The sequence below is a fragment of the Lactuca virosa genome, chromosome 9, assembly GCF_052849685.1.
Source record: "Lactuca virosa cultivar CGN04683 chromosome 9, Lactuca_virosa_CGN04683_v6, whole genome shotgun sequence".
In the NCBI taxonomy this organism is placed as follows: domain Eukaryota; kingdom Viridiplantae; phylum Streptophyta; class Magnoliopsida; order Asterales; family Asteraceae; genus Lactuca; species Lactuca virosa.
The window spans coordinates 165,048,438-165,059,459 of NC_136434.1; the positions used below are offsets into that span (position 1 = coordinate 165,048,438).

The 11,022-nt window shown below is 37.1% G+C and overlaps 1 protein-coding gene across 3 annotated transcripts; it reads left to right on the forward strand.

The window, feature by feature from the left end:
• Window positions 1-7,949: 7,949 nt before the first annotated feature.
• On the forward strand, window positions 7,950-10,805 carry LOC145140768 (uncharacterized). Of its 3 annotated transcripts, XR_013722274.1 has the most exons (6): window positions 7,950-8,271; window positions 9,346-9,525; window positions 9,618-9,687; window positions 9,791-9,888; window positions 10,002-10,115; window positions 10,785-10,805. XR_013722274.1 is itself a non-coding variant. In XM_079074157.1 (5 exons), exons 1-4 carry the CDS (start codon window positions 8,098-8,100, stop codon window positions 9,877-9,879), a joined length of 513 nt encoding a protein of 170 aa, XP_078930283.1. In that variant the 5' UTR covers window positions 7,950-8,097; the 3' UTR covers window positions 9,880-9,888; window positions 10,002-10,253. The 3 variants fall into 3 exon arrangements, 2 of the variants coding, with proteins under 2 accessions (XP_078930283.1, XP_078930284.1); XM_079074157.1 differs by lacking the exon at window positions 10,785-10,805 and having other exon boundaries at window positions 10,002-10,253; XM_079074158.1 differs by lacking the exon at window positions 10,785-10,805 and having other exon boundaries at window positions 9,815-9,888; window positions 10,002-10,253.
• Window positions 10,806-11,022: the final 217 nt, after the last annotated feature.

Sequence of the window (11,022 nt, forward strand, 5' to 3'; positions counted from 1 at the left end):
AATATTTACATCTGTTTGATTCATGTTTATATACATCAAAAGTATAACACAAGTAAAAGACATGACCCTATACGCTCCGTCTTCTCAAAATCTGTGTGTTGTACCTGTCTACTGATTTCCTGAGAATACAAGCAGTTTTGAAAGAGTATCAGCATAAAGCTGGTGAGATCATAAGCATGTTTTGTAAGGAAAATATGTTAATGAATCAATGAAAATATTTGTATGTTTCCAAGAAAATCCATTATTTTCTAACATGTGTATTTTGTTACTGGATCTCATAATGTAATGGTTCATATGTCTAGTTACCATTGAATGTGTTGTACATTGTTTGTTTGAACGAGAAAACCCCTTTTTACATGAAAAACCCTGGCTATCACCAGTATGTATAGTAAGTTCGGAAAGCTATGACAACTTTAATGTGTATAGTAGTTCTATTACTTTATAATAAAACTAATTGAAGTTGTTACCATTCATACATAAATCATATATTCTTAGTACCAAATTTATGAGTTGTTATAACCATAATTGACCATTGAATTGCATGAACGACGTTCTTCAGGTGTCGGAATCGAAATGACTTTGTCACCCAGGCCTGCCGGCCTAACTGTAGCTAACAGTTATGGTGCGGGATTGTCAATCCCGTATAGATCTATACACAAACTCACGTTCTCCCGCAAGGAGACTCTGGTTATAATCTCAGGTGTTTTGTAAGTACTTAACTAAGTACGCGAAGAATGCTCACTCATAAAATGCTATACTAACGATTACATGTAGAATAAATGAATTCTTGAATTTACTAGCTGAATATATGTCTCATAAACCATACTCTATATAGTTTATATGTTTGATTACATTGAATCTATGTTTGTACCTTGATAAAATAGTTATTCCCACAAACTATACCTATTATAGTTTATATGTTTGTTATTGTATTCATGTTGAAAATTGAAAACTCTATGATTGTGTTGAAATCCTCCCTTATGCTCAGCAATATACAAAAGGGATGAAATATCTAAATTTTTGATAAACGTATGAAAACTGTGTGGTTGTGTCAGTTGTATCAGTTCTAAGTCTATTGAAATCCTTTTTGTATAATTTCACAAGATCAAAGTTGTTTGGCTTGTATTCCCCCCCCCCCCCTGAAAACGTTAAAACTGTAAAGAAATAGGGGTATGAACTCACTTGATTAGGAGTGACTTGGACGAATAACAAGAACAAGATGCTTGGTATGCTAAATGAAGTCCCGGGCACAATACGGTCCTATTAAGCACATATTCACATGTATAGGCCTACAATTAGTGTCTAGAACCACTAACAATCATAGGATACACCCTTAGGATGTAGGAAACACTTACAATGAAGTGTTAGAACCTAGAATGAGGGACAAGAAAGGGTTCACGGCCAAACCTCTATAGGTTCACGGCCCAAGAGGTGTTCACGGCCCATGAACACATGAAGGGTTTACGGCCCAAGATGTGTTCACGGCCCAAGAACACATGAAGGCTTGAAGGGTTTTCGGTCCATTATGAAGGGTTCACGGCCCATGAAGAAGGGGGCACGGCCCTATGAAGGGTTCACGGCCGTGAACTCTTGAAGACCATGAAGATTGTGATGAAAAAGTGATGAATCAAGGCTAGAATCAAGGGGCTTTTAAGCATGAACAAGTAAGGGATGGAATACTTACGTTTTGAGGCCTTTAAGAGTGTTTACGGCTGAAGATAGTTGAGAGAGAATAGGGATGTTCACGGCTGGATCTTGAAGAAATTAGGAGAAAATGTGTGAACTACATATATATATATATATATATATATATATATATATATATATATATATATATATATATATATATATATATAGACTCCAGACATGAGGATCTTGAAGAAATGAGGTGGTACTCAAGACCACTAAGTTGATACAGCAGGTTCGGAGTAGACTCCAGACAGCTCAGAGTCAGCAGAAGAGTTATGTCGACAGACGCCGATTAGATCTAGAGTTCCAGGTTGGGGACATGGTTCTTCTGAATGTGTTACCTTGGAAATGTGTCATGCGGTTCAGGAAAAGGGGCAAATTGGGCCCCAAATATATCGGTCCTTTCAGGGTTTGAGCTCGGGTGGGCCGGGTTGCATATCGCTTGGATCTTCCCAAGGACCTCAGTCAGATCCCATAGCACGTTCCATGTCTCTCAGTTGTAGAAGTTTTTTGGGGATAATTCCGCAGTGGTTCCATTGGAGGATATTCAGGTGGATGACCTCCTGAATTATATTGAGAGACCAATGGCGATTCTTGACCCGAAGACGAAAACCTTGAGGAACAAGGTTGTTGAGTTGGTGAAAGTCCAGTGACAGCATTGCAAGGGTTCAGAATGGACGTGGGAGCCGGAGAATGAGATAAGGGAGCACTAACCGAAGTTATTTGGAGCAGTGGACTTCGAGGACGAAGTCTGATTCAAGTGGGGGAAAATTGTAACACTCGAATTTGGTAAGTTTCACTTTTAACCCCTTTATTGAAAAACCTTTCATTTTGCTCCTTTAGCTAGTACGCAGGGCACACTAAGTGGTATGCTTGGCGTACTAGCCCGATGCCTGATCGCGGATATCACCCACGTACGCCCACGTAAGCGGGGCGTACGTGGAGTATGCATGGCGTACGCAAGGATGGGGCAAACCCTAATTTTTAGGGTTTGTGCCCTATTTAAATGTCTTAAACCCCATCTTGGACCTCTATTGACCAGCCTCCATACTCCTTGTCCCATGAAACGAAACCCTAGAGTGATTTGGTGAGTTTTGAGCTTGAAAGAGTGTTTGTTGGTGGTTTGTGAATGAGAAGAAGAGGAGGAACACTTGAAGGAGTGGCTTGAGCTTATAGATACAGGGCTAGCTTCTCATTTGCATGCTTTTTGAGGTAAAAAGCTCACTCCTTGATGATCATATATGTTAGATCTAGTTTGTGGTGTATTTTGTGCACTTTTGAGTCTTTTGTGTTAAAGGAGAGCTTTTGATCTACTCCAGAAGCAATGGATGCTAGATCTTAGCTCCATTCAGTCCCCATGTTCGGTATTGGTCTTGGCCATTTTCGGTATTGGGCCATAGTGTGGATTTGAAAGTTTGGGCCTAGTTGGGCCACTAGACCTCTATTTTGGGCAGAAGGATAGCATGTTGGGCTTCCTTGGATTTTAGGCCCATAATGGGTATTAGGCCCGGTTTGGAAGGTTGGGCCATAAATTGGTTTTTAGGATTTGGGCCTTTTGAATAGCTGAGTTGGGCCTTGGCTTTAGGCCAAGTTAGATAAAGGGTAAAATGGTATTTTACCCTGGTTACGGACCAAATAACTTAGACTTTTGGTTATGGGTCATAATCCAATTAATAATTGGATGTTATTGATTTTGATACCGCAAGAATTTTCCAGGCCAACAGTTAGAGATTCAGTTGAGTGATTCAGCAGTTAGAGTTGAGTTTCCTCACTGTGTTTAGCGGGTCAAAGGCACGAATGCCGACCCATGGTTTATTATATTAGGGTGCTAGATGTCTGCGTGACTCTTGCATGTGTTATGTGTAACATCCCAATTTCCAAGCCCAAATTTTTTATTTAAATTAAGTAATTCTCAACATAGTTTACCAAAACATTTCCCAAGCCATATCATTTGTAAACAAAACTATAACAATGTGTCTGAAATCATAATGTCAAAGTAAAATCAATCAGAGTACAATCCCAGAAAACTCCATGCGGAAATCATGTGTATGTGTGTGATGCGCTGCTACACTGCCGGCTCCTTCCCCTTAGACGAAGAGGTACCTGAAACCAAAACTAAAACTGTAAGCACAAAGCTTAGTGAGTTCCCCCATCATACCACATACCATACATACATATCGCATTCATACTGTCGGGCAATTCTGGGGTGCCCGACCTACCCAGTACGACCATTCTGGGGTGCCGACCTACCCGTGTCAAGCCATTCTGGGGTGCTGACCTACCCATGTCAAGCCATTCTGAGGTGCTGAACTACCCTTCGGTCCTATCAACCGAACCTCGGGGACTATTCCACCCCCTACTGCTACTATCACATATATCATAACGTAAACATACTGTCAGACGTTTATGGGGTGTCCGACCTACCCTTCGGTCCTGACAACCGAACTTGAGGACTATTCCCTCCCTACTACCACTATCACATATAACATATCATGCCATCATATAATCATATAATCATATCATCACATACTGTCAGACATATCTGGGGTGTCTGACCTACCCTCCGGTCCTAATAATCGGACTCTACTACTGTCACATATACATATCATGCTAGCATATAACATATCAGGTAGTAGCAAACCTAGATGAATATCACAAAGACAATCATCCAACATACAACTCCTACTGGTGGGCCGACATTGTGGCCGTAGACCCACCGCTACTGGAAGGTAACTCACCTCGAACGAGTAGCTGCTGATAATCTGTGCTGGAAATCTCTGTCTGCTGCTGCTCTGGAAATCCTCCGGCTATAATCCCCACAAAACACTTAATCAGAGTCTGAAATCTATTCTTGGGGTAAAATGACCATTTTACCCCTGGTCAAGTCCAAGTCAAAGTCACAGTCAACTTCCAATTGACCCGACTCGCCGAGTTGGGCCGCCAACTCGTCGAGTCCCTATCTCTTCCACTGTCCTCATCCACGACTCTACTCGTCGAGTTTAGCAACGACTCGACGAGTTCTCCTTCTAACACCCCCTCGGATGAACCTTCATCCGACTCGCTGAGCGGTATGAACACTCGTCGAGTTCACCTTCATCTGATGAACAAGTTCTGACCTTGACTCGCCGAGTTGTATGAACAACTCGTCGAGTTCATCTTCAACCATAAGGAGATTGCCTTGGACTCGCCGAGTCTGTTCTAGCACTCGTCGAGTCCCATGAACTCCAGGTCTAAGGCTAAGTCCAATACATTGGGTCACTCCTTCGGACCTTCTACAACCTTTCTAACACCCAACTGAGTTCTTTTGACCCTCAACAGACATGGGACTTTATGCCTTGGACTCGTCGAGTCCCAAGAACGGACTCGTCGAGTCGATAACGTCCACACCCTAAATCCTCGATTTCTGATGTACAACCTTTGACCAAAAGATAGATCCAAGCCCCTAAGCTCGATCTAGCACGTAAAGTTTCGAACTTTACGTGCATGCATGGGACTTTTGAGCCTAAAAGGCTCTAAAATGGTTCTTATGTTGCATGGGGCCTTCCTTGAGTGCAAAAGCAATCCAAATCTGCCTTGTGACCCCTCCTAAGACTTAGATCCGAAGTCTTGACTCCCAACCATGTTTGCAATCATGGTTGGCTACCTCATATGGCTTAAAAAGCCCTAAATCTTCACCAAAAAGGGATCTAACAAAACAAGCAGGCAAGGTACAAACTTTATACCTTTCAAAGACTGCAAATGATGAACAAAACTCGAATCCTTTAGTCTCCTCTTGATCCTTCTATGCTCTTCCTCCTTCCTTGAGGTCAAAACCCACAAAAATCACTCAAAAGCCTTAGATCTTGCACCAAAACACTTAGGGTTTGCTATGGAGGGTTTCTGGGAGCATAAAGGGGCGATGGAGGCTGTATAAGGTTGTTTAAATAGGGTGCAAACCCTCAGATTAGGGTTTTGTCCAGTCCGAGCCTACTCGTCGAGTCCGGGACCCGAATCGACGAGTCCATCACTTAAATCCCGCGTCTCATCCCGCTTCTACTCGGCGAGTTGGGCCTTCAACTCGCTGAGTCCCAGGCCAAAAATGCAAAATTACTTAAATGAAATACATACCAGGAACCAGGTGCTACATTATGTGCTTGTATGTTTACCGAGCAAGGCCCGATGTCGGGCGGGGCCCGATGACTATCTTGTATGCTATTATCGCATGTGTAGTGTGATTATATGTTTATATGTTAATATGTATATCGGGCGGGGCCTGATGACTGACAGATCTGTATACCGAGCGGGGCTCGATGTCGGGCGAGGCCCATTATGTGTTTATTATGTATGGTATGTGGTATTTTGGGGAACTCACTAAGCTTTGTGATTACGGTTTTCAGTCTATGTTTCAGGTACTTCTGGTTCGAAAGGGAAGAGTTCGGGATGATTGCAGTGCACACACCACCTCGTTCCACATTTTTGTGATTACTCTAATGTTTCATGATGTATTTGAAATACTTTGTTCTATCTTGGTTTTATGATGATGTTTGGATTACAGTTTTATTAATTTAAAAATGGAATTTTTGGTCTTAATTTTTTGGGACATTACAGGAGTTTTGGGGCCATTTTCAAGAACTTCGAACTTACACTTGGAGAGGCGATTTTGGGAAGAACATATCGTCATTTAGCGCTTTGGAAACATTATTTCTTTGATTTTCTAAGTTTATTTAAAGATTAAACTTGTTGAATTTGTACTTCAATTCAACCATGTGTGGCTAACTTTTCCTTCCATATCCGGATCTAGATTCCTAATTATTTTTGTTAGATTGTGATGTGAACTAGATTTCATGTTTATTATCTAGTAATCTTTGATTTGATCTTCATTATGTATTTGATTTGTATTCTTTTTACTTGATCAATGAAATTAGGGTTTGAAATCAAAAATGTTCTTTCAATTATGAATTTTAGTCTTTCAATTCATCTATTTTATGAAGTTTTATTTAGTGTCAACAAGATCCCCACTTTAACAATTGGTTGTATGTTATGTGAAAACATGGTCAAACATTAAGTCTTATATCTCTGTAAATCGACTCTGCTTGTTCTGTATTATCTTTAGTATATATAATACCAATGACTTGTGTTTAAATTGTTATTATGTTTATCCCTTTGTTTGTTGGTTTGACACCCAAACAATAACATTTAATTACTTCAAACAAAATGATCCATTCATTTAAAAATCAACATATGTCTCATGTCAAAAGATATATAAACACGCTCATTTTTAAAATTCACCATATGACGTTGATCCTTAAAATTTTAGGTGAACGACTCTATAAATAATCATTGATTGTAACCCTAACAGAAAAATGAATGCCAAATTGTATATGCAGTAAATAAATAGAAAGTGTATACCATTGATTAATTAATAAAAACATCTCTCTGTTTTTCATGTGGACATAGCTTGGTTTCTCAAATCAAAGTGAATTTTATTAAATCTCCTTGCGTTATTTGTGAATCTTTTTAGCATCTTTATTATCGCGGTTGTGTGTTTATCGAAGTGCTTGAAGTCCCTCTTGTTATTCCCTAAGAATAGATATTCTAAATACGACATTTACTTTTTATAACTATATTCAAATAATGACTCAATAAATATGATTTTCAAAGTCAACATTACATGCCTATATCCTAAAAAAGGATAAAAAGAGATATAAGATGTATCCACGCTAACAATTTAAATTCAAACCATAAAATGTAAGAAATTCTTAATAATATTGCAAATATAATATGAAATACGGAAAATATGTTTTAGAATTAAAGTTAATTGAAAAACTCTTTGTTACTAATTATTTTAATATGATAAAATTTATAATTTATTTTAATAATATTTCATAAAATATAATGTTACATTTAACAATATACTTAATTTTTTATTTGTATTATTTAATCAAATTTAACTTATTAGATAGTTTTATCAAATAGAAAAATTTAATGACAAATATAATGAAATTTTATTAAACATAACAAATGTCACAATCATAAATAACACCGATCTTAAATAAATATAGAAATATCAAATAATATACTTGTTAGGTTGTTGTCATCACAAAATTTAATTTTTCAGTCGTGGTGAATTTTGCATAACAAAACATTAACCAGAAGAAGTAAAAAAGATAATACATTCACCATCAAAATATCTGGTTCACAGTAGCCGGAGATATTATCAGATTGAATTCGTCCTTTCTAACGTGGCATACATCTGATGATAATGACACGTGTAAAAGCGTCGCCATGTGTGTATACTGTTGTTCCAACGACCGCCTCCCTCCGTCGAACTTTTCCCCTCTCCGCCCCTAAAATCAGTATTACAATTTACAACCGAATCCTCTTCAGAGATTGTGTGAATTTCAAATTACCTTTACAAAATACACGAAAATGGAAGGTAGTCGCCGGCGTAATTCATCATCTCCGTCGATGTTAGCAGATCTAACCGCGACTCATGGCTGCGAGAATGAATTGAGTCCGTCGAACTCCGACTTGACCTCGAACTCGTATTTGACCGTTAATAATTATAAAGGAAGGTTACATCTGATTGAAGATTCAGCGAAGGTAACTTCCGTTCTTCTATATCTATTTCGTCTTGTTTTAATTGATTCACTTTTTATGTCGCTCAAATTGATTGTATCCGTATGACGTTCCGAGCTATAGTAGTTATACGTTATCATCAACGGTGTGATTTACGTTTATGTTCCTTATTTGACTCTGGATTTAAGATTTGTTATTTTTGTTTCCTACACAGACCTAACCAACCGGAGTTGGATTATTTGTTGATTTTGTTAAATAGACATCTTGAATTAATTGGTTGTATGTGGTATTTGATCTGGAAAATATGGTGAATAAGGTGATTTGGTTGATGTGTATCCATGTGTGTAAGAACATGAAGCATTGCTTCTATGTGCTACATGACATTAGTCCTGTACTTTCCACCTCTGAAAGAGCAAAAGCTCATTAGATCTGATAATGGGAAGAAACTGAGAGATTCGCTGATAAATTTGAGATCTTGAGGGACTTTCTGCTTCTTAAACAAGGCTATGATTCTGTAAAGGGTGTGTCTATTGTCTATTGCTTGTGAAAGCAAACCTAATAGTTAGGTAACAAAATGCCCTACTAAGATTCACATTAGCTAAGTGAATCTTACAATAACAAGAAACTACTCCATGACATATATCTTATATCTAAATCTTGTATCTGTTTATATTGTGGGTATTTCATCAGTTGTACTAATGATGTCAAAGAACCACTTTGCTCCTAGAAAATGCAACTGGCATGTTGTCCCCTTGAACTGATCAACTACTCTTATCGCATCTTACCAAACCTAATTGATGTTCAAAAATAGTATACTACCCACTATGCTTTTGGAATAAACTTTATTAACTAGATCACCTACTACTTCTTTCCTTTATCAAAAGACACTCCAAACTTGTCATGTTGTCTCCATGATACATCTTACCCTTTCAAGCTATGTACAAAAATGGCAAATTGCAATATGTAACCTAGAAAGGTAGTGCTGACGTGGCACGGGTTGTTGCCAGTGCCAGGTCATCCATGTCATATCTCTTCTTTTATCGTCTACCATGCATAATATCAATACATATTTATGATTGATGAATTGTTTTATAACAGGATTGTGTGACAACATGGACAGATGAAAAACATGATTTGTATCTTGATCATTTAGAATCATCATTTGTTGAGCAGTTGCATCGGTCTATATGCGTACTTGCTTTTTGCTCAAATGATGACTCAAAGAGTCATTATTTATCTCGAAAGCTGGTTGCTAAAAATAGAAATACTTCAGAAAAGGTGAGTTAGTTAACAACATAAGAAAACTCTACTTCCAATTTTCACTCATTATGTTAATCTGTTACCCCTTCTATCTCTCTCTCTCTCTACAGTTAAAAATAATACAAGATTCCTACTCGGACAAAACTACCCTCAAGAGAAAAAGCCATCACACTTTTACAGGTAAAAAAAACACCGTGTTCTTTTATTTGTATTATTTAATATACTTTTATTTAAAGTAGGATGCTATTTCTAGCATTCATTAAACATCCACATTTTCTTCCAGAATTCTCAGACCAAAACTTTGCAGCTGAAGCTAGTGAGCAGACATGTAGAAGAACAAAGCAGTCAAAGAGTATTTATTCACAAGTTTGAAGGAAAGAGGTAAACTTGATTCTTTTGCAACTATTTTTTCGGTTTATATTAATTAATGAAAAGGGAATAAAGTATAAATTATAAAGGTTATATATGATTTTGTTGTCTTTTTGATCTTTCAGATAGTAGCATTGGGAGATTTCAAATTCAAGATGTGAATACAAAACAACACAGCAATGTATTGGAACTTTCTTGAGGGAATTATAAGGTGAAGATCTTGTTGATGGATGAAACAGGTATATATAGTTATGTTAATCTTGGGAATATTTATTTTGCTATTTTTTAATTGGTGATAGGTGATTCAAATTTTAAAACTTATCTTATAATATGTTATGGGTAATTTATTGGTGATTTTAGTGTCATCAAGCATAGAATGTGATCTTATCTTATGCTAAGCTTAAGTACAAGTTAGGAGGTAGAAAGTATACACTTGTTCTTAAGAACATTCTACTGTTGATGGGTTTCTTTAAAGAAAAGCATGCAACTTCTTCTTAAGATCCAAAAAAAAAAAAAAATCACGAGATTGTTTTGGATAAATATAAATATTTGTCTAGTGTATAGTGTTTCTATTATTGAGAACCCATGAACGTTGCTTACAAGTTTCTTGGTTTAATTTATTTCCTTGGCTTGAATATTCAATAAGTTTAGATGTTGCTTTTTTGTTTTCCATGTTTTCTTTTTAACAAACCTTTAGAATCGGGATACTATGGCCAACAAGCAGTTAGTATAGATGGATTTCAAATTTTGAAAAAAATTGGTATCGAGGATACATCTTTTCACAAAGTTGTAAAAAGGTCATGTGATAAATTGTTAAATGTGGCACAATATAGCAAATGTGTTTCATAAATTTACAGATGAACAACGTAAGAATAAAAATTTGTGATTGATGGATACTATTTATTCAGTTCATTGGTGCACCTTTCAAGCCGTTTCAATTATACGCCATAATGAAAAAATAAAATAAAATAGATTCCATTGATAAAGGAAATATTCTTGAAGTGTTGGAGGTAATATGTAATTTTAACACAAAGATGAAAGAATTGTTTTGTACTAAGCATGCATCATATGCATCACCTTTAGTTGAAGAATAAATTTTGAACCTTATCCAAAGTAGGGCGACTGCGAGACAAATTATTAGTAAGG